At 38.4% G+C, this 23245-nt stretch overlaps 4 protein-coding genes across 5 annotated transcripts in view; 3 read left to right on the top strand and 1 right to left on the bottom strand.

Annotated features, from left to right (window-relative positions):
* Nucleotides 1-110: 110 nt before the first annotated feature.
* Nucleotides 111-3952, top strand: LOC116318495 (B- and T-lymphocyte attenuator-like). The gene is made up of 6 exons (XM_039606308.1): nt 111-246; nt 1900-2220; nt 2354-2395; nt 2472-2597; nt 2679-2713; nt 2792-3952. The coding sequence occupies exons 1-6, from the start codon at nt 162-164 to the stop codon at nt 2957-2959; spliced, it is 777 nt and encodes a 258-aa protein (XP_039462242.1). The 5' UTR covers nt 111-161; the 3' UTR covers nt 2960-3952.
* A 2476-nt stretch (nt 3953-6428) lies between these two features.
* On the top strand, nt 6429-15523 carry LOC120436154 (B- and T-lymphocyte attenuator-like). Of its 2 annotated transcripts, none has more exons than XM_039606615.1 (8): nt 6429-6530; nt 10521-10847; nt 10980-11021; nt 13801-14121; nt 14254-14295; nt 14375-14500; nt 14582-14616; nt 14699-15523. In XM_039606615.1, the coding sequence occupies exons 1-8, from the start codon at nt 6446-6448 to the stop codon at nt 14819-14821; spliced, it is 1101 nt and encodes a 366-aa protein (XP_039462549.1). In that variant the 5' UTR covers nt 6429-6445; the 3' UTR covers nt 14822-15523. The 2 variants fall into 2 exon arrangements, with proteins under 2 accessions (XP_039462549.1, XP_039462548.1); XM_039606614.1 differs by having other exon boundaries at nt 14696-15523.
* Nucleotides 15524-16077: 554 nt separating this feature from the next.
* The window catches only part of LOC116318483 (OX-2 membrane glycoprotein-like), a 31069-nt gene continuing 23901 nt past the window's right edge, over nt 16078-23245 (bottom strand). Inside the window, exon 9 of the transcript XR_005610284.1 lies at nt 16078-17053. The gene's annotated coding sequence lies outside the window, so the exon portion shown is untranslated. The remainder of the gene's footprint in view (nt 17054-23245) is intronic.
* Nucleotides 19986-22384, top strand: LOC116318466 (B- and T-lymphocyte attenuator-like). Its single transcript, XM_039606970.1, has 5 exons — nt 19986-20097; nt 20907-21227; nt 21383-21427; nt 21548-21661; nt 21869-22384. Exons 1-5 carry the CDS (start codon nt 20022-20024, stop codon nt 21934-21936), a joined length of 624 nt encoding a protein of 207 aa, XP_039462904.1. The 5' UTR covers nt 19986-20021; the 3' UTR covers nt 21937-22384.

The raw sequence follows: 23245 nt of genomic DNA, 5'->3' as shown, positions 1-23245 counted from the left end.
TGTGTCCACCTTCAAACCATAAACTCTGGTACTCTGGTAACTCTGGTATGCATCCGAAGACACTCCTAGTCAGAAACAGGAAGTAAAGTCAACCACATATCATGCACTGTCACATACAGAGCACATACAGGCTTTACACAAGTACACAGCTGGTTCCTTAAATGTCTGCCATGAAACATTACTCGTGCAGGACCATCCTATATTCGCTGATCTTCACAGTCCTCATCCTCACTCCAGATGCTCAGAGTAAGTGATTCTTATTAATTTTAAACGGCTCCATTTCAGTCTGAACACATCTTTGTTTCTCTGTTCACGGCTGAGTTTAAAAATTTTACTGTTACAGATCAAACATTGTGGAAATCAGCTGTAAAACGTTTAAAATATCCTTTATCTTTTGCTATACTCCATTGCTATAATCCAAAGCAGGCATCAAGTTTTTTTTGTAGTAATTTACAGGATGCGTTGAAAGGCTTGACCGCGCAGCCTTCAAACCTTCCGCCTTCAAAGAAAACCTCAACATGAAGGACAAAACTAGACGCTGTGAAATGATCTTTGATGCTATGCTACAGATTTTAGTTGAGTTCACACATGTGGACGTTCTTTAGAGTTTTTCTGGATATGTTAGTATTACTACAACAACACCATCCATTTACTATACTAATCTTGAATCAATATAAATTTTTTTCTATAACTTTTCTATCATTACAAAATCTCATGAAATGTCACTGTACAGCGGTTTCACCTCATATTTATCTTCTTTTTGAAAATTTTGATCCAGTAATAAAAACACCCAGCCTCTAATATTCAAAAACTGGAACACTAGCTAAGATTACTTTAGTAATTTTGGTAAATGGAGTGCACAGTCATTTCTAATCTATAGTTAACAACATTAAAGGAAAACTGAAAATTCATCAGATCTCAATTGGAAATCTATGGACTGGGTAATGTGTTAGGAATGAAAGGATGCCACATTGTGTAATGAAGATGACGATTATCGACCTACAAAGGCCGAATTCAAAGACAGACTGAAAATCCAATTGAAAAACCAGTTGCTTCAGACCTAGTCCATTTTGGCAGACTGTCACTGCAGCAACTCAAAATGGTACTAAGTAATTTGTGTGACCCCCACGTGCTTGTATGCATACCAGACAGTGCTGAGGGTGAACCTGCTCTCATCTGTTAAAAAACACAGGTCACCAGTGGTGGACTGGCCTATGCTGATATTCTCACAGGAAAAAATCTTACAGCTATTTTTTAAACTGCTCTTTTTTATCTTCTCCCTCTCTAATGGAACAAAGTGAAAAGCAAAATAATTTCTTAAAGGTTTTCTGCAGGACAGTAATGATAGGTGCTGTCCTGAAAACACAGAAGTTTAAACTTCCAGTTTTTCTGTCATATGATAAACGGCTCCAGGACACCTGCTGGTGGATCTTGTAGTGAGACTGTAAGCTCAGTATTTAAGAGCAGTGGAATATCTGACAGTAAAGGTAGACATGAAGTTAATACACGTGGCTTTAGGTTCCCCTTTGTGTTAGGACGGGTTCACTCACAGTTTGCTGAACTGCTGGAGTTCATGCAAATTACTTTTCCACTCAACATCAGATAAATGTCACAAAGTGATTTTTCTTTTTAATCCTTTTTTCATTCTTACTGTTTGTCATGCCTCATGTTTACTTCTCTTTTGATCTTATTGTTGCAGATGATGGAGATGTTTATATATTTATTAGTCTTCAGTTAAACAGTCTTTATATAAATGTACTGTCTGACCTTTGATCAGTCTCTTGTGTAATATATTGTTTTATGTTCTTAATTAAATTAAAATTAAAGTCAAACATTTCTTAATTTCTAACTTGTCTTCTTTGTGTGTTTTCTTGTTTTTGTGTAATTTCTCTTCTGCAGGTGACTCTGACTGTTCTGCAGAAATTAGAGTGCGTCGCAACACAGTTTATAATGCATCAGCTGGACAACAACTTTGGATTAATTGCCCAGTTATTTTTTGCAATGATTCACCACCAACAGTCTCCTGGTATAAAGTTGAGGAAACTAATGTCCCCGTCAATGTCAGCAGTGACAGTCACATTAAAACAGAGTGGAAACATTTAAAAGACTCAGCAGGGATCTTCTATTTGATCTTCCAAAACATTCTCAGAAGTGACTCTGGTCAGTATCAGTGTCAAAGTGGAAGGAGTATGAGTCATGCCATCACTGTCAGTGTCTATGGTGAGTGTGGGTTGTTCACTAATTATACTTCTCTAAGAAACCTTCACTCACACTGAACAGTGGACTTTTTCTGAATCTCATGATATTTTTGTGTTGTTCAGACCTCAGACAACTTCTCTGTTTTGTTTTACAGATCATAGTGAAATTATCACTGTTACACAGAATAATGTCAGAGGTAAGAAAGGTTTTACATAATATGTGTGTATTAACTGTATTAAATCCAAACTGACTGAATCCTGTTTTTCTTTCAGTCAGCACGACTTCTGCTCCTGACAACACAGAAACCTTGTTGCTGTACGTGTACTCTGCTGCTGGGATCGCCACATTCGTCATCATAGTCATAATCATATCTGTCATATCAATGCGAGGCTGTAAAGGTGAGCTGTTCTCTCTCCTCTTCAAAATAAAACATCACCAGACGTACTGAATACTAAACATGTAAACTGTCCATCCTGCAGGGAAACCAAAGAAGGACAGTCAAGCTGAAAATCAGGTAAGATATAAAACATTTCAAGCTTATCACATTTTTCCATCAATAATGTTCCCCACAAACATTTTTGGATGTTTACAGCAGATGGAGATCCCCATGGTGGATCAATTCTTTTCAAAAGTCATCTTCAAGCACTTGGAAAGAGGAAGCCCCTCTGCTCTGCGATCTCGGAGATGTAACAAGGGAAGAACACCATCAATGCAACACATTGAGATGACATTATCAACAGATTATGAGGAGGCATATTGACCAATCCATGTGGGCAGAGAGAGACAGAGGAACAGCTCTGTTGTGTTTGCTGCTCTCAGCCACGAGCTGTACAATTAGCAGGTGATGCAAAGATTCTCTTGAAGTGTGAAATACAACCTGTAAACCATAAGCGGTCATCCCCACAGCTGAACATTTATGTCCAAGTGCCAAAACCTGCAGATCCTTAAATGTCCACTTGAGGCTGTGTCCAAAAGCCAGTCCTTATAGATAAAATGATGATACAAGACAATGCTTCTGTTTTTCGTGGCTAATTTCCCAGTTTATTTGATTAGCTTGTCATGATCCTGGAGTTTTTGATCCAGCCTTTTCAGTTTTTCTATTTTCAATTTCTGTCATCTTTATTTCTTCTGTCTGACTCTGACTTCTTCTCATATAATTTTGGTTTTATATCTGTATTAGTTATTTCTTGTTGATTTTGTTATATCAATAGCCTCAGGTCTTTTTTCTTGAAGTTTCTGTCTTCTGTTCACGGTTTTAGTTTGTTTGTATTCTCTTGCATATTTCAGTTTTTTTTCGTCCCCGTGTTTGCCCGTATCTTGTTTATTCTCCTTCACAGTGTTAGATGTTCCTTTATTTAGCTACTTCCTGTTTTTTTTTTGCTAGTCTTGCGTGTGTTGTGTTTAGTTTTGCTTACCTTTTGACTCTGTTCATCTGTGTCTCATTCTCCCCATCCGTCTCCAATTCCCCTAATTGCCCTTCTTTGTATATAAAGCTGTTGTCAGTGTCTCTTCTCTCCTAGTATTGCTAGCCTTAGCATGTTTTTTAGGTTCTGGTTTCATTAAGTTTATTGTTTTCATTTTTATTAATTTCTACTTGTTTCAAGTTTTGTACAGCTCACAATAAATGACTTCCTTTCAGTTCCATTCAGTCTGCCTCTATGATTCACTCCTAACATTAAACTCCTTGAAACAGCTTTTGGATAAGTTTCTTTTAAATCTTATTAAGGGTTAACGTGTGTGCTGTTTTTTAATGTTTAGCTTTCAGCTTCAGCAGCAGACACTCTAAGGCAGGGTCTCCAACCTTTTTCCCTTCTGAGAGATACTCATCCTTTCAAATGTTTCATTTCAACACAAACCAATCGAAAAGGCTCGTCTTGCCTGAACATTAACAAAATGTTGGTGTCCACATCTTAAAATTTTGATTAACATAACAAAAATATTTAGTTCACTTGTATGTACATTTTTATGTCTGTATACACTACAAAGAAATGTATCTCGCACTACTAAATTAAAACAATGCTGTCAAAACAAAACAATGCAATTACAAATACACAGATATTTATTCAATTATGATTTTGTTACATGTGCCTGTTTTACTTCTCAAAAGCATTGACACTAAAAATGATTTTATCTTTGCCTTGTATCTGTAGGTTCAGGTAATAAATTTTCTCTCTCAGTCACGTCTGTCAGGAAACCAAGATCAAGCAGCAACTCAGGTGATATCAGATAATAGTGTGGTATCCTCCTGCCTCACTTCCATAAAAGCCTTAATTTCACCGATCAATGAAAGAAAGCATTTCAGTATCTAACCCCGACTTAACCGTCTTATTCAGTGTGGAGGAGGTGATCCCACTCCCTCTACAGGGCATTCCTCCAGGAACAACTTGAAGCTTCGGTGTTGCTTTGCCTTTGCTCAAATGGAGCTGATGACATTAACATTACCAACAACAGGCAGCACCACATGGTCAAATTCCATAACTATGGGCATATAGCCTGTTGGTAAGTGATGCAATGATAGTTCAGAAACTTAAAGTCCAGGTCCAATTAAATCCTGAGTAACAACCTGTCACAGCAGGAGCTCCATCAGTTGTCACAGTGGCTGAAATGTTATTCAGTGACTGTAAAAGTAAGACAGAAATTTTGTCTGTTATTGCCGGTGTACTTGCCACAGTATTTGCACCAAGTACACTGGCAATAACAGACAAAATTTCTGTCTTACTTTTACAGTCACTGAATAACATTTCAGCCATTGCAGTCATAGCCTCCTTTACAATCCTGCCATCAGTGAAGGGCTTTTTGTGCTTTGTTAAAATATGCACCACTTTAAACGAGGCCTCTGTCGCTGCATTGGCCTTCTTCATACTGCCCGTCACCACTGATTCTGTCACGGCTGGCGAGAGAAAACTAAACTGAGCAAACTAGCAAAACTGACCTGAAACCTACATATGGTGGAAACACAGGGAGACAACACAGACAGAGCAGTAACAAGCAGGAGAAAACACAGGGCCAATCAGGGAATGGGAAACAGGAGGGCAACACAGCTGGGAGAAATCAGAGCTGATGAGACAGGAGAAACATAAGCTGAACACACTGACATAAGACAAGGACCTTCAAAGTAAAACAGGAAATACAACAGGTGTGCACAGACACGAGCTTAACACAAGACATGGCAGCAGGGAGGGAACACAAAGCTGTGGGACCAGGGCAGGAACAGAGACACAGAACAAAAAGAGCTTGAAATACAAAACAGAAACTGAACCTAAGAACAAGAAATTCCCAACAAGAATGAACCTAAAACATAAGATAATAATCAAAACCAAAACCACTGAGTCCAAAGACTGAGGACCATGACAGACTCATCAGGTTTGACAGCAATGCAACTGTTTGTCATGTAATTGTTAAATAATCATCTCATGGGAAAACTATGAATTTGATTTGTCGTACATATAAGTTTGTTTGATGATTGACCAATCAAATTTGACTACACAAGTTTTGAAATTTATTTGAAAAGGAGCAACATGTTGGATGCTCCTGCTCTAAGAAGTATGCTGTCTAGTTTTTCCAGGAAGTTCATTTTATTTTGAGAATTTTTTTTAAGTTCGCTAAAGGTACCACGCTATTTAATGTCACAGGGATAAGAATTTTACTAATCAAGCAAGCCAATCAGAGCTAGTCTGTCTAACCCTGTGAACTAAATATGTTCCCACTGTGTTAAAAAATAAATAAATAAGCAAACAGAGAACAAAATGTCACCTTTCAAAAAGTCAAGGCTTCAAAACAACAGACCTCAAACCTGTGGGTGAGATCACAATGGCCACTGTAGCTAGAGATAAAGATGTAAGGTGCCAACAAGTGCAAAAGACTGAGACGTGAAAGAAGTATTTATATAGATGCACCACCTTCATGGAGGACTCTTAAAATGCATAAGTATAGGGTTAGCCAAAAATGACCAAAAATAATAACACTCTGACAGAAGAAGACAGTCTCTTGATTTGTGTTTTACTCTTGCAAATGGACTTTCTTAAGGTTTTATCTCAGTGTGTTTTTCCCGTGTGCTGCAGAGCTCCAGTGTTGCCAGTGTTAGATATATACTGGGTGTATCAGCCTCCAAAGCACAAACTTTAACACCATTATGCATCCAAAGACCCCTGTAATCAGAAGCAGGAAGTGAAGTCAACCACATACAATGCACTGTCACATACAGAGCACAAACAGGTTTTAACCACTTACACAGCTGGTTTCTTAAATGTCTGCCATGAAACATTACTCGTGCAGGACCATCCTTTATTCGCTGATCTTCACAGTCCTCATCCTCACCCTGGATGCTCAGAGTGAGTGATTCTTATTAAGTTTAAATGCTCCGTTTCAGTCTGAAGACGTCTTTGTTTCTCTGTTCACGGCTGAGTTTAAAAATTTTACTGTTACACATCGAAAATTGTGGAAAACAGCTGTAAAAGGTTTAAAATATCCTTTATCTTTTGCTATACACAATAATCCAAAGCAGGCATTTAGTAGTTTTTATAGTAATTTACAGGATGCGTTGAAAGGCTTGACCGCGCAGCCTTCAAACCTTCCGCCTTCAAAGAAAGCCTCAACATGAAGGACAAAACAAGACGCTGTGAAATGGTCTTTGATGCTATGCTACAGATTTTAGTTGAGTTCACACATGTAACGATCTTTAGAGTTTTTCTGGATGTTTTAATTTTCATCCATCCATCTATTCGCTTCTGCTTATCCCTTTTCAGGGTTGCGGGGGGCTGGAACCTATCCCAGCTGTCCCGGGGTGAGAGGCAGGGTACACCCTGGACAGGTTGCCAGACTGCTGCAGGGCTCACACAGACACAGGCAACCATTTGCATTCACATTCACACCCGCTTTTAATAAAATAAATTTTTAATATTACTAAAACAATACCATCAACTTACTGTACCAATCTTGAATCAATATAAAATCTGAATATTTTTTCGACAACTTTTCTGACATAACAGAATCTCAATTAAGGTCACACTGCAGCTGTTTCACCTCATATTGAGTCTCTTTTTGTGCATTTTGAGCCAATCGTAAAAACAGCCAGCCTTTAACATTCAGAAATTTGAACATGAAACTTGTTTTAAAAGAAAGAATTGGTTTCAACTCAGACCCCAGAGCAGCAAAGTGCTCAAACCACAGATGCGCCACAGATGACTTGCTTACCTGAATTTACTGTGTGGTGGACACAAACCTATGAAACCTTTTCTGTGCACTAGTTAAGAATTGGACTGCAAAGTCATTTCTAAACTATACAGCTAAAAACAAATTAAAGGAAAACTTTGAAAATGCATCAAATCTCAATGGGGAAAACTATGGACTGGGTAATGTTTTAGGAATGACAAGGATGCAACATTTTGTACTGGAGATGAAAATTATCAACCTACAAAGGCCGAATTCAATGACAGACAAAAATGATGACTTCAGGCTAGTCCATTTTGGCAAACTGTTACTGTAGCAACTCAAAATGGTGCTCAGCAGTTTGTGTGACCCCCCCACATGTTTGAATGTATGCCAGACACCATCGGGGCATGCTCCTGAGGAAGGACTAGTGTCCTGGGGGATCTCCACCCGGATCAGGACCAGGCCATCACTGAGTCCCTGGACTGTCTTAGGTGCAACCTGGTGGTGTAAGATGGACTGAAACATAACATTACATAAGTGTTCTGTTGGATTTATGTCAGGTTGGTGTGGAGGCCAATCATTGGTGCAAATTCCTTCATCCTCTCATGTGCACACTCTCGCCACATAAGGCCGGATACTGTTGTGCACCAGGAGGAACCCAGGACCAGTGTTGGTCAAGTTACTTGAAAAAAGTAATCAGTTACTAATTACTGATTACTTCCCCCAAAAAGTAATCCCGTTACTTTACTGATTACTTATTTTCAAAAGTAATTAATTACTTAGTTACTTAGTTACTTAGTTACTTTTTAAAAACACAATTTACAACCTGAATAGGTGATAAAGCAATAGATCTTTCAGCCCAATTCTACTTTTTCTGCATAATCCATCATACAAAATGTAATCAAATGGAAACGTCTCTTTTTAAAACTTTAAACTATAAATCTTTTAACTTTATGCATCAAGCAAAAACTTAATTATATGCAACATTCTCTGACTGGAAGAAATTTGTTTAACATTTAAACCTATTTTCTGCACATTCCAGCACATAAAATAAAATATTTTTTTGTGTTTACACTCACTCTTTCAAATAGATGCAAGTAAAACACAGCAGAAAATAAATAAAATCAAAGACTCAGCGGTCCTGTTGCTCTATTTTCACCTGTAAAGCAGGACTGGGGTAGGCGGAGGTTTACCCTGGTGCAGGTGTGCATGGGTGGTCAGTGGAAGAATCCATGAGTTTCTCTGTGAATTTCACATTACGTCATAGTACACTCGGTGCTTGCTTGGAAGTTTAGGGTTTTTTCGCTGTAAAAGAAGTTTTCTTCCACGCACAACGGACACTAATGTTTTTGTCACTTTTATAGAATCAAACTCAAAATAAGGTCAGTACTTCCACGCTTTAAACGCTGCATGCTACACTCTGTCCCGCACTTTTCGATATATTATGATCTGCACACAGCTGTTGTCACGAACGTCGCACTCGCCACGTCACTGTCATGAGACGTTCTCGCAAAAAAATCACGGTTTTAGTAACGCAGTAACGCAGCGTTCCTACGTGAAAAGTAACGGTAATCTAATTACCGTTTTGCAATAGTAATCCCTTACATCACTCGTTACTTGAAAAAAGTAATCAGATTACAGTAACGCGTTACAAGTAACGCGTTACTGCCCATCTCTGCCCAGGACTCACTGCACCAGTGTAGAGTCTGATAGTGGGTGCAAGAATTTAATTCCCAGATTTAATCACCATTCCTTCCACCACTGACCCTTCACCAAACCATCTGTGAAAAACACAGGTCATCAGTGGTGGACCTGCCTATGCTGATATTCTCACAGGAAAAATCTCACAGCTCTTTTTTAAACTACTGTGAATCTTCAGGGTTTATCTTATTCTTCTCAACATAAAACTCTTTGGTACAAAAGAAAAAGCAAAATGATTTCTTAAAGGTTTTCTACAGGACAGTAATGATACGTGCTGTCACAGAAGTTTAAACTTCCAGTTTTTCTGTCATATGATAAACGTCCCCGGGACACCTGCTGGTGGATCTTGTAGTGAGACTGTGAGCTCAGTATTTAAGAGCAGTGGAATATCTGACAGTAAAAGGTAGACATGAAGTTAATACACTAATACAATACTTTGTGTTAGGATGGGTTCACTCACAGTTTGCTGAACTGCTGGAGTTCATGCAAATTACTTTTCCTGTCACAGTTCTGGGTCATTTTGACCCAGCATTTTCTTTTTTTTATAATATTTTGGTGTTTTTTCTGTACTAGGATTTATGTTCTGATTCTTTAGTTGTGCTGTGTTGATTATCATTATTCTAGATTTAGTTCAGTCTGCATCTTTGTTACTTGTTTCTTGGTTCATGTTTTACATTGAAAGTCCATGTCTTCTGTCAGTGTATTCAGTTTTACTTCCCCTTGTCTCGTTTGCCCTAATTCCTCCCAGCTGTGTCTCCCTCCTGTTTCCCATTCCCTGATTACTACCCTGTGTATATAAGCCCTGTGTTTTCCTTTACTGTCTGTCGTGTCATCAATGTTGCTGCCCTCTATGTGCTGTGTGATTGTCTCCTGTTTAGGGTCGCTGTTCCAATTCAGTCCATCGTACCTATGTTCAGAGTTTTGGATTTTGGTTTTGTTTTGGTGAGTTTAATTTATTGAGAGTTTTTTTCCAGCAAAAAAAGCTGGGTTTTGAGTTTAAGTCCTGTCTCCAAGAGTCCTGCATTTTGGGTCCACCACTCCTGCTGCCTGTCTGCCGCAAAGCCTATCATGACATCATCAAATAAATGTCACCCAGTGATTTTTCTTTTTATTCTGTTTTTTTTTTTCTCTCAATTTTTGATGTCTGTCATACCTCATGTTTACTTCTTTTGATCTTATTGTTGCATATCATACTTTTTCTTTTTTATGTACAGTCAGTATTTGTTATACTTTTAATATCTTTCTAAGAAGGTTATAGGAATATGCACAATTTGTATTTATGTTTATATTTTTGTTTGGTTTTTGTCCAGTTAAACAATCTTTATATAAATGTATTGTCTAAAGACCTTTGATCATACTCTTGTGTAATATATTGTTTTATGTTCTTAATTAAATTAAAATTAACATCAAACATTTCTTAATTTCTAACTTGTCTTCTTTATGTGTTTGCTATCATTTCTCTTCTGCAGGTGACTCTGACTGTTCCATAGAAATTAGAGTACGTCGCAACACAGTTCATAATGCCTCAGCTGGACAACAACTTTGGATTAATTGCCCAGTTATTTTTTGCAATGATTCACCACCAACAGTCACCTGGTATAAAGTTGAGGAAACTATTGTCCCCATCAATGTCAGTGGTGACAGTCACATTATAACAGCATGGAAACATTTAAACAAGTCAGCAGGGATCTCCTATTTGATCTTCCAAAACATTCTCAGAAATGACTCTGGTCAGTATCAGTGTCAAGTTCAAGGTGGAAGGAGTATGAGTCATGCCATCACTGTCAATGTCTATGGTGAGTGTGGGTTCTTCACTAATTATACTTCTCTAAGAAACCTTCACTCACACTGAACAGTGGACTTTTTCAGTCTCATGATATTTTTGTGTTGTTCAGACCTCAGACAACTTCTCTGTTTTGTTTTTACAGATCATAATGAAATTACCACTGTTACACAGAATAATGTCAGAGGTAAGAATGATTTTACGTTAAGTGTGTGTTGTTGTAGCTGCATTAAATCCAAACTGACTGAAACCCGTTTTTCTTTCAGTCAGCACAACTTCTGCTCCTGACAATACAGAAAACTTGTTGCTGTACGTGTACATATCACGTACAGCAACAAGCTATCCGCTCACTTCACGACTACATGAATGACTAATGAGCTCTTGAAATTTTTGCGGTTCATTTGGAAATGCGAAATGTAAAATTAATCATTTTTTACGATTAAAAAACATTAAATTTTCTCCATATCTGTTAGGTTTAAAATATTATAACAAATTATTCTCATACTGTGTTTCTTCTAAAGCAATGAAAAAAAAAACAACTTTTGTTTTAATCTCATCAGTGCCCAAAGTTTCAATTGGTAGATATATACTGAGTGTATCAGCCTCCAAAGCACAAACTAACACTATTATGCATCCAAAGACGCCTGTAATCAGAAACAGGAAGTGATGAAGTCAGCCAGATACCATGCACTGTCTCTACAGAGCACATAGGCTTTACACATGTAGGCAGCTGGTTTACTAAGTGTCTGCCATGAAACATTACTCATGCAGGACCATCCTCTATTTGCTGATCTTCACAATCCTCATCCTCACTCTGGATGCTCAGAGTAAGTGATTCTTATTAACTTTAAATGGCTCCATTGAAGTCTGAACAGGCCGTTGTTTCTCTGTTCACGGCTGAATTTAATATTTTTACTGTTACAGATAGAACATTTAAAAACTGGTACATAGTTTTAAGTTCCCACTTTTAACACAAAAATAGAGACTCTGGGTTTTCTTGGGTTGACATAGCATCTTCTGGCTATGTCATCTTAAATTGGTCATGTGATTGGTTTACAATGACTGCTTTATTGTTCCTCAGCCAGCCAGTAGCACTTGTACAATTGTTTCACCCCTCTAGCTCCTGGTAAGGCGAAGATAGCTTCACCTGTCTGTGTGTTGAAAAAAATACAGACTGCATTTTCTGTTAGTAACGATAACGGCCTTGTAATGATAGAAATAATAATTAGATTACTTGTTACTGAAAAAAGTAATGGCGTTAGTAATGCCAATACTTTTAACACCTTTATTCCCATCACTGATTGTAGCACTGTGATGTTTGGTGGATATTACCCAATATATGTGTGGCTGTAACTGAAGCCATCACACCACAGATGACGTCCTTACATGAATTTACTGCTTGGTGGACACCACTGCAGCATGCAAACCTATGAAACCTTTTCTGTGCACTGGTTAAGAATTGGAGTGCAAAGTCATTTATAAACTATGCAGCTAAAAAAACAAATTAAAGGAAAACTTTGAAAATGCAAATGGGGAAAACTATGGACTGGGTAGTGTGTTAGGAATGACAAGATGCCACATTTTATACTGGAGATGAAAATTATAGACCTACAAAGGCCGAATTCATAGTCAGACAAAAATTATGACTTGAGGCTAGTCGATTATGGCAAACGGTTACTGTAGCAACTCAAAATGGTGCTCAGCAGTTTGTGTGACCCCCCACAATGGCAGAATAATCTCCACAGATTCTCATTTACATCTGTCACATGTGCTCAGGGTGAAGCTGGTGAAAAACACAGGGTGCCAGTGGTGGTCCGGACTATACTGATATACAGCAAACATCTGACAGCTATTTTTTAAACTGCTTCTGGGTGAAAAGCAAAATAATTTCTTAAAGGTTTTCTACAGGACAGTAATGATCGGTGCTGTCCTGAAAACAGAAGTTTAAACTTCCAGTTTTTCTGTCATATGATAAACGTCCCCGGGACACCTGCTGGTGGATCTTGTAGTGAGACTGTGAGCTCAGTATTTAAGAGCAGTGGAATATCTGACAGTAAAAGGTAGACATGAAATTAATACAGGTGGCTTTAGGTTCCCCTTTGTGTTAGGACGGGTTCACTCACAGTTTGCTGAACTGCTGGAGTTCATGCAAATTACTTTTCCACTCATCATCAAATAAATGTCACAAAGTGATTTTTCTTGATTGTTTTTAATTTTTTAATTTTACTGTCTGTCATACACCATGTTTACTTCTCTTTTGATCTTATTGTTGGATACAATAGGACTTTATCATTCTTGTGTATGTATGTAAGTATATATTAAACTTTTAATTTTAATTTTTAATTTTTCTAAGAAGATTTTAGGAATGTGCACAATGTGTATTTGTGTTTATATATTTATTTGTTTGGTCCAATTAAAAAGTCCATCCATCCATCCGCTTCCGCTTATCCTTTTCAGGGTCGCGGGGGGCGCTGGAGCCTATCCCAGCTGTCATAGGGCGAGAGGCGGGGTACGCCCTGGACAGGTCGCCAGTCTGTCACAGGGCTAACACACAGGGACAGACAACCATTCGCACTCACATTCACTCGCACATTTACACCTAGTGGCAATTTGGATTATCCAATTAACCTATCCCCACAAGCTGCATGTCTTTGGATGGTGGGAGGAAGCCGGAGTACCCGGAGAGAACCCACGCAAACACGGGGAGAACATGCAAACTCCACACAGAAAGACCCCGGCCTGATGGTGGAATTGAACTCAGGACCTTCTTGCTGTGCGGCAACAGTGCTAACCACCGTGCCACCGTGCTGCCCTCAAGTGTTTTTATAAATGTATTGTCTTAATTCGATCAATCTCATGTGTATTATACGATATATATGATCTTAATTAGACTAAAATTAACATCAAACATTTCTTAACTTCTAATTTTTCTTCTTTATCTGTTTACTATAATTTCTCTTCTGCAGGTGACTCTGACTGTTCCACAGAAATTAAAGTACGTCGCAACACAGTTTATAATGCATCAGCTGGACAACAACTTTGGATTAATTGCCCAGTATTTTTTTGCAATGATTCACCACCAACAGTCTCCTGGTATAAAGTTGAGGAAACTGGTGTCCCCGTCAATGTCAGTGGTGACAGTCACATTAAAACAGAGTGGAAACATTTAGACAAACCAGTGGGGATCTTCTATTTGATCTTCCGAAACATTCTCAAAACTGACTCTGGTCAGTATCAGTGTCGAGGTGGAGGGAGTGTGAGTTATGCCATCACTGTCAATGTCTACGGTGAGTGTGGATTTTTCACTAATTATACTTCTCTAAGAAACCTTCACTCACACTGAACAGTGGACTTTTTCAATCTCATGATATTTTTGTGTTGTTCAGACCTCAGACAGCTTCTCTGTTTTGTTTTTACAGATCATAGTGAAATTATCACTGTTACACAGAATAATGTCAGAGGTAAGAAAGGTTTTACGTTAAGTGTGTGTTGTTGTAGCTGTATTAAATCCAAACTGACTGAAACCTGTTTTTCTTGCAGTCAGCACAACTTCTGCTCCTGACAACACAGAAAACTTGTTGCTGTACGTGTACTCTGCTGCTGGGGTCACCTCATTCGTCATCATAGTCATAATCATATCTGTCATATCAATGCGAGGCTGTAAAGGTGAGCTGTTCTCTCTCCTCTTCAAAATAAAACATCACCAGACGTACTGAATACTAAACATGTAAACTGTCCATCCTGCAGGGAAGCCAAAGAAGGACAGTCAAGCTGAAAATCAGGTAAGATATAAAATATTTCAAGGTTATCACATTTTTCCATCAATAATGTTACCCCACAAACATTTTTGGATGTTTACAGCAGATGGAGATCCCCATGGTGGATCAATTCTTTTCAAAAGTCATCTTCAAGCACTTGGAAAGAGGAAGCCCCTCTGCTCTACGACCTCGGAGATGTAACAAGGAAACCATCATCGCAACTCAATGAGATGGCATTATCAAGATATGATGAACAGGCATATTGACCAAGGAGCTCAATACGCCAGTTTGAGGAGGAGAGCAGTTATGTTGTGTTTGCTGCTCCCAACCATGAGCTGTACCATTAGCAGGTGATGCAAAGATTTACTTGAAGTGTAAAATACAACCTGTAAACCATAAGCGGTCATCTCCAGGGCTGAAAAATGATGTCCAAGTGCCAAAGCCTGCAGTTCTTTAAATGTCCACTTGAGGCTGTCTCAAAGTTTACAGTAGAAATAAACATGGTTACAGGATAACACAAGAAAATGGTTTTGGTCTCTGTGGCTAATTTCCCAGTTCATTTGATTAGTTTGTCAGAATCCTGGAGTTTTCGATCCAGCCTTTTCACTTTTTCTACTTTCAGTTTCTGTCATTTTTATTTTTTCTGTCTGACTTCTAGTCATATAATTTTGGTTTTGTAGCTGTATTAGTTATTTCTTGTTGATTTTGTTATATAGCCTAAGGCTTTTTTCTTGAAGTTTCTGTCTTCTGTCTCTTATTTTAGTTTTTTTCGTGCCCATGTTTGCCCGTATCTTGTATATTCTCCATCATAATGTTAGATGTTCCTTTAATTAGCTACTTCCTGTTTTATTTTGCTAGTCTTGTGTGTGTTGTGTTCAGTGTTGCTTACCCTTTGGGCGTTTCTCAATATGCGTACTTGTGCGTACTTGCGTTCTCGTGTACTCGTGATACGTCATCAGTTGGAGACCAAGTACTGTTCCAATTCGAAGTACGCATCAAGCCGAGAATGCGAAAAAGTCCCGGATGTGTTCTCGCTCCGCCCGTTTTATCGAGCATGTATCGGTGTACAGCTAAATATCCCAGAATGCATTTCATCCAAAACTCAACAGTGGACTCCCGGCACATCGTTTTCAACCCCCGTGAAAACTCTATAGTATCAAACTCTATAGTATTGAGTGTCCACTAAAATAAAAATAAAAGCGTTCTAACATCTCACCTGCTTGTTTTTATTAAGGTATGTACACGTATGTACATGTACACTATTTTTATTAATAGAGGTTTCACTACTGAGGTTAAAAATGATATATAAGTCACTTAGATCACTTCTAAATGTTAATGTTTGGTTTATTTCAGTGTTTTATTTGTCCCTGAGTAAACCGGTTTGGCTGTGATTAAAGTTAAGCTTCATAACATGTTACTCACAGTTAAATTAGGAGGGGACGGCAGTAAAAACTCCGGACATGTGACATCATCACGTACGCAGGTGTACCAATTGTACATATCGCGAGTCCGTGCTCGCGTTCTCGGCGAGTACGTACTCACCGAGAACGCGAGTACGTACTCGCGTACTTGAGAATTGAGAAACGGCCTTTGACTCTGTTCACCTGTGTCTTGTTCTCCCCATCTGTCCACTTCCCCTAATTGCCTTTCTTTGTATATAAAGCTGCTGTCTCTCCTTGTCCTTTGTCAGTGTCTGTTCTCCCCTAGTATTGCTAGCCTTAGTATGTTTTCTAGTTTCTGGTTTTATTAAGTTTATTGTTCATTTTTATTATTTTGTACTTGTTTCAAGTTTTGTACAACCTGCTGTCAGCCCACAATAAATGGCTTGCTTTCAGTTCCATTAAGTGTGCATCTGATTCACTCCTCATATTAAACACCTTGAAACAGCTGGATAAGTTTATTTTAAATCTTATTAAGGCTTAACATGTGTGCTGTTTTTAATGGTTAGCTTTTAGCTTTACCAGCAGATACTCTAAGGCAGGGATTCCCCCCCCCCTCCCCCAGAGCTACTCATGCTTTCTAACATTTCATACCTCATTTCAACTCAAACAACCCCAAAAAGCTTGTTTTTGGGAATATTTACAAAATGATGTTGTCCACAACTTACTTTTTGCATTAACACTTAAAAAAAATATTTAGTTCACTTGCAAGTGTCAGGGCTGACAGAATGGACTCCTACGAAGACTTGGAATCAAAGCAGAAAACAGTCTTTATCTACACTAAGCACCAGGTGAACTATATACAACGTGAGGGGACAGACAGGGCTCCAGGGATCCTCAGCGGGTGCAGGGAAGAAACACTCCATCCTTGCTCTTTGATCCTCGCTCCGTTCACTCCACACGCTTCACTCCCTCGCTCAGTCGCTCCATTTCCGCACTCCGAATCTCCTCACGCAAACTGGCTTCACTCCAAAGACACAAGCGCGGTCATCCAGGAAACACAGGAGCAGGTCCAGGGAAATCTATATACAGGGAAATGAAAGAATTACCACCAGGAACAGAGATCTCACTAAGCTGAGTTTCACTAACCAGGGGCGGATCTAGAGAAATTTTCTTAGGGTGGCATGAGGATGGCATGGAAATCAAATTGGGAGGCAAAATCAAAGCCTTTTTTAAAAACACATATGCAGATGTTAGATATGGTTAAAATGATTAAAATCCAGTACACATGTTTCATATAAATATAGTCTATAACTTAATTATTTTCTGTAGCCCACATATTTAAACACTTTAGTTAAATAACACATTTGAATGTTGATTTTATGTACTGTATAGCCTGTATAATAAATAAATATGTAGCCCAATAAGTATAAAATCCAGAAAGCTACAAAACACGGGGCGGTTCATTTACAAAAACAAGTCTAACTTAAGTTTCACTGTTTTTTGTTAGAAAAAATCAAATTGTTACAGCTTAAATTTACACAAATTTGCACTGTCATGAACAAAAAGTTAAACCTAATTTTTCATGATTTGTTGGGTTAACCCTCTGAGGTCCAAAATATAATTGGCTATTTTTGACCACTTTTGACCTAGTGCTACTAGCCCTGTCACTAAAGAGAGTCGCTAACGGTCCAGTGACGAGACCGTAGACCGCCAGGTAATGAGCCTCAGGTGTGTGATTACAGCCAGGTGTGTAGGCCAATGGCGGGAGCCCGAGATGAGCTCTGCCCAGGCAGTGAGGAGACAGAGGAATGGGGAGGAAGAGTGAGAGCAGGAACAAAATCAAAACAAAAACACATGTAGCCTCACTGAGTCAGCTGGGTAGACACAGGGACAAGACAGCAAGTGCATGTTGTATGTCTGTATACACTACAAAGAAATGTATCTCACACTAAATTAAAACAGTGCAGATACAAAGATATTACTTATTCATTCATGTCCCTGTTTCACTTCTCAAGCGTTTTGGTTTTTTAAATCTTTGCCTTGTAACTGTAGGTTACAACTGTCAGGGAAGCAAGATCAAGAAGAGACTCTTCATCAAATAATGGTGTGGTATCCTCCTCCCTCATTTCCCAGATGAATGTAAGAAAGCACTTTGGTATCTTACCTCGACTTAACCATCTGAGTTCAGTGTGGAGGAGGAGATCCCCATACTCAGCAGAACATTCCTCCAGGAACAACCTGAAGCTTCGGTGTTGCTTTGCCTTTGCTCAAATGGAGCTGATGACATTAACATTATTAACAACAGGCAGCACCACATGGTCAAATTCCATAACTTTTGGGCATATAGCCTATTGGTAAGTGATGCAATGATAGTTTAGAAACTAAACTCCTGAGTAACAACCTGCCACAGCAGGTGCTCCATCAGTTGTCACAGACACGAGCTTTTCAACAGGCATGTTTTTTTTTCCTACAACGTAGTCCTTCAGTGATTGTAAATATCCGCTGCTCTGCTTGTAGTTTTCAGTTTAAGTAAAAAAGTCACCAAACACCATCTGAATGAAAGCAGCCAGCTGGCCTGTATCACTGGAGTTGACAGACTCCGCACACTGAATTAAAAATGATTTGCACCTCTGCATGTCCAATTCCAACTGTTATAATGCATCTGCAGACATTGCAGACATTCTCCTTGCCACAGTATTTGCACCAAGTACACTGGCAGTAACAGACAAAATTTCCGTAGTACTTTTACGGTCACTGGATAACGGCTACGTACACACTAATGCTTTTTCGTTTGAAAACGCATCGTTTTCTCTCCCTTCCACACTGAGACGGCGTTTTCCTCAAGGAAAAATGCAACGTTTTGAAAACGCTCTCGAAAATGGATACATTTTAAAACAGAGCTGTCCCGTCGCAGTGTGGACACTCGAAAACGCAGACTTTCTAAAATGATGACACATTTTAGTCATGTGATGCAGTCATGTGACCAATTAAACAAAGATAGCAGAGTGCATTATACAGCAGTTGTTTCGATTGCTCTCAATTTTGACAGCCCTAAAAAAGATTAATATCAGTTTGTACATGCTCCAGATAGCTTTTCTTCAAATTCTTTAATTCTCACTCGCTTTTGCGCATGCGCAGGACTGGAACGTCAGCGTTTTCAGCCGTTTCAATGTGGACGCACAACTCTGTGAAAACGACTGAAAACGCTAGTGTGGACGCGGAGCATTTTCAGACGAAAACGCCATTTTCAAATCTATCCATGCTAGTGTGGACATAGCTAACATTTCAGCCTTGCAGTCATAGCCTCCTTTACAATCCTGCCATCAGTGAAGAGCTTTTTGTGCTTTGTTTAAATATGAGCAGGTTTATTAACCTGCTACCAAAATTAGTCTCAGTGGTTGTCAGTTGTCAGTGCACATCCATGACATCCATAGTGTTGTGAAACCACACCTCTGACAACAGTAATGGTTTAATGTCTTACACGCTGTCTGTACCATATCAGCTATCCACTCACTTTGCAACTACATTAATGTAGTTGCAAAGGTCAAGGCCAGAGATCTCAAGGCCTGGAAATGCATCGTTGACCAAGATGGAAATCCTATGTTACACACAGCGATGTATTGGCTTTGTGGACAACCTCCCCTGCCAACCACAGGCTAGGGAGAAAAGAAAGAAGAAAGAACTACATTGTTGACTGATGAGCTCCTGTAATTTTAGTGATTCATTTGGAAGTTTAGGATCTAATATTAATCATTTTGTGCAATTAAATAATAATGATTTTTCTATATGTCTCATTTTAATTAAGATCATGATAATGAATCATTCTTATACTGTGTTCCTGTAAAGCACTAAAGTAAAAAAAACTGAAAAATACACCAAGGTGTGTTTGTGCTGTGGTAGGTACATACTGGGTGTAACACCATTATGCATCCAAAGACCCCAGTAATCAGAAACAGGAAGTAAAGTCAACCACATATCATGCACTGTCACATTCAGAGCACATACAGGTTTTACACAAGTGCACAGCTGGTTCCTTAAGTGTCTGCCATGAAACATTACTTGTGCCGGACCATCCTCTATTTGCTGATCTTCGCAGTTCTCATTATCACTCCGGATGCTCAGAGTAAGTGATTCTTATTAACTTTAAATGGCTCCATGTCAGTCTGTACCCTGCTGAGTTTAATATTTGCACTGTTACAGGTGGAAAATGCAGAAAATGGCTGTTAAAGATTTTAAATATCCTTTACTGTTTACCTTAAATGTTAATCCAAAGCAGGCGTCTAGTGTTCTTTTATAGTATTCTTAAGATGCACCAAAAGGCTTGACCGTGCAGCTTTCACACCCTGTTTTCAAAAGCCTCAACACGAAGGACAGAACAAGACGCTGTGAAATGGTCTTTGATGCTATGATGTAGATTTTAGCTGAGTTCACACATGTGAATGATTTTTAGACTTTTTCCAGATGTGTTAATAGTAGCAACACAATACCATCAATTTACTGTACCAATCATGAATCAAGATAAATCTGAATTAAAAACAAAGTTTTTTGAAATTGATGATTCTTTTAACAAATCTTTAATGTACTGAAGGACTGGACTCATTAAAGGAAACTTATATTTAACCTCTTTGTGAACATTTTTGTTCCAAATCCTAAAAACAGACAGACTCTAATATTCAAAAGTTTAAAAAGCTTAAATCCGTGTTTTTTTTTCTTTCTGAAAGAATTTGTTTCAGTCAACTCAGAGCAGCAACGTGCTCAAACCACAAATACACCACAGATTGACTTTCTAACCTGTTTGGTGACACAGGTGCAGCATGCAAACCTATAAAGCTTTTTCTGTGATCTAATTCAGATAGATTTTGAAAAACTTAATTTAGTTAAATATATGCTCAGTCTTTCCTAATCTATATTTTGTTGTTCCTGTTTCTGCAGGTGACTCTGAGTGTTCCACAGAAATCAGAGTACGTCTCAACACAGTTCATAATGCCTCAGTTGGACAACAATTTAGGATTAATTGCACAGTTATTTTTTGCAATGATTCACCACCAACAGTCTCCTGGTATAAAGTTGAGGAAACTGGTGTCCCCGTCAATGTCAGCAGTGACAGTCACATTAAAACAGAGTGGAAACATTTAAACAAGTCAGCAGGGATCTTCTATTTGATCTTCCAAAGCATTGTCAGAAGTGACTCTGGTCAGTATCAGTGTCAAGATGGACCGACTATGGGTCATGCCATCACTGTCAATGTCTATGGTGAGTGACCCTTTATACACATCAAGACTAAATGATGACTACGTGATTTTATTTTTCCTGCTACTGAATAATTCATTCAACATCCCTCATTGTTTCTCAGATAATCTGATTTATGATATGATTTCTGAAAAACAAACAGCTCAAATCTTTTTCAGATAATGTGAAGCTCACCACAGCTTCGTGGACAACTTTGGCACCAGGTAAGAAACCTCCGTTTACCGTTTCGTGTGCCTCGTTTTGGTAACATTATGTTTCCCACCACTAATTTTTACATCACTGCTTCTTTGATGCTACATCAATCGTCCTCTGATTTCTTGCAGTGAATACAACTTCTGCTGACACTTTCTGGCCAGTCATATACCGTGTTGTTGGGAGCGTGGTGTTTGTCACCGTAATAATATTAATATGTGTTACATCAAAGCGAGGGTGCAAAGGTGAGATGTTTGGGTTTGTACATAAGAGTAAGTGGTTGTGCTGCTGAAAGGATAAAGTTTAAACCGACAAATAGTAAAAAACAAAACAAAAAAAAAACATTAATTAATTAAACTTGCACATTAAGTTAATACTTATGTCATGCTGTGCACATTCACTATCATGATCCTGAGAAGATTAACTGACTTCCTTTCATCTGTGTTATCCAGGAAAACCGAGGAAGACAACAAAACCAAGTCAGGAGCTCTACACTCATATCTATGACAATGATGTATGATGACGATCCTCATGTCTGAAATGCTCTGAAATCAGTCTGTGAAGCTCAGTTTATTATAATCAGCATATTTTACTGATGTGTGAGCTAAGTCTTGCTACAATTTATTCTTTAAATCTACTGGCTTCTCACTGGTGTGTGTTACCGTGTACCCAGTTTAGCATTTTTTGAATTCCTGTAAATCAATTCAAACTGTAGAAGTGAGATTTCCTACTTGAGAAACCACTATTGTTTAGTCTGCAAAGACTGCGGGTGCATGTATGTGTGTGCGTAAGTGTGCACGTGTGTACGTGCGTGTGTGTGGTGTATGACACATTGGAAAGGTAATAGTTTTGCTTCCTGTACAGGTAACAGTTTTGCACACATCCTGTGCAAATAGGACCTTTGACTGTATTTATGATTGAATTAGTGTGTTTGCATCGCTGCTCTCTGTCGTTTATGATTAAAGAAGCTTTTCTTCTTTGGTCTTTGAGTGTCTTTGCATTTGGGAGCAGGAAGTAGAATTGAACCACACACCACATGAGCATATGTGAAGACAACGGCTCAAATGGTTTTACAGAAGAAGAAAAGGAAGATGTAACTCATAAAGTTATCCTTCCACTCATTATCCCACAGCTGTTCTTGCACTAAGAAAACTATATTTTACTTCAAAAGTTACTTCTGAAATAACAACATAACAAAATACTTTGATGTGTCTAAAATAAACCACACTACAAGCGCATTGCACAATGGCTGCAATGCATTTGCTCATAGTTTGGAAAGTTTCCATTATAACCAGATGGTGATATTGTAGCAGCATCGTTCTATTGTGACAAACTAACCAAACCGCAACGAGACACTTGTGCAACATTGCAACAATGTAATAAAACAGTAATACGATGTATTTTACTGATTGCACCCATGATTTTCTATCACAGTTGGGGTAATGATGTAATAATAACTGTGAAACATTTTTAAAAAGTTGATGAAATATATTTAGAACATTGTTTTGTAACAATACTGCAATGCTCAGGTCCAAGGTTTTTGAGCTTAGAATATTTGAAACATCAGAATAAGGAATGTTACTACCATGTTGCACCAACCAAACTTTGTAGGAAACAAAAATTGTTATAAAAAATTAGCGTACTAGTATAATTTGCAGGCTAATAGTAAAGCAATTATCACAGAATGCTATGTGTGATAGTTAGTGCAGCACTTATGAAAGATGGCTATTTTAACAAGCAGAAACTAAATGGCTAAATGTTTGGGCCTAGTTTGAGATACTAATTTAGCAGGTTGCTAAGCTAATATGCTAAATGCTAATTTGTTAGTT

Source organism: Oreochromis aureus, linkage group 23, assembly GCF_013358895.1.
Source record: "Oreochromis aureus strain Israel breed Guangdong linkage group 23, ZZ_aureus, whole genome shotgun sequence".
Taxonomy (NCBI): Eukaryota; Metazoa; Chordata; class Actinopteri; order Cichliformes; family Cichlidae; genus Oreochromis; species Oreochromis aureus.
The sequence above is the reverse complement of the archived record's forward strand: the minus strand, read 5'-3'. Positions and strand labels throughout refer to the sequence as shown.

Excerpts from the sequence above, each read along its gene's own strand:
- LOC116318495 (XM_039606308.1), top strand. The coding sequence starts at position 162 with ATGTCTGCCATGAAACATTACTCGTGCAGGACCATCCTATATTCGCTG. Across the intron at positions 2,221-2,353 it reads CATCACTGTCAGTGTCTATG|ATCATAGTGAAATTATCACT; the intron begins GTGAGTGTGGGT and ends TTTGTTTTACAG. Across the intron at positions 2,598-2,678 it reads ATCAATGCGAGGCTGTAAAG|GGAAACCAAAGAAGGACAGT; the intron begins GTGAGCTGTTCT and ends TCCATCCTGCAG.
- LOC116318466 (XM_039606970.1), top strand. The coding sequence starts at position 20,022 with ATGAAACATTACTTGTGCCGGACCATCCTCTATTTGCTGATCTTCGCA. Across the intron at positions 20,098-20,906 it reads TATCACTCCGGATGCTCAGA|GTGACTCTGAGTGTTCCACA; the intron begins GTAAGTGATTCT and ends CTGTTTCTGCAG. Across the intron at positions 21,662-21,868 it reads ATCAAAGCGAGGGTGCAAAG|GAAAACCGAGGAAGACAACA; the intron begins GTGAGATGTTTG and ends TGTGTTATCCAG.
- LOC120436154 (XM_039606614.1), top strand. The coding sequence starts at position 6,446 with ATGTCTGCCATGAAACATTACTCGTGCAGGACCATCCTTTATTCGCTG. Across the intron at positions 6,531-10,520 it reads CCTCACCCTGGATGCTCAGA|GTGACTCTGACTGTTCCATA; the intron begins GTGAGTGATTCT and ends TCTCTTCTGCAG. Across the intron at positions 14,617-14,695 it reads ACAGTCAAGCTGAAAATCAG|CAGATGGAGATCCCCATGGT; the intron begins GTAAGATATAAA and ends GGATGTTTACAG.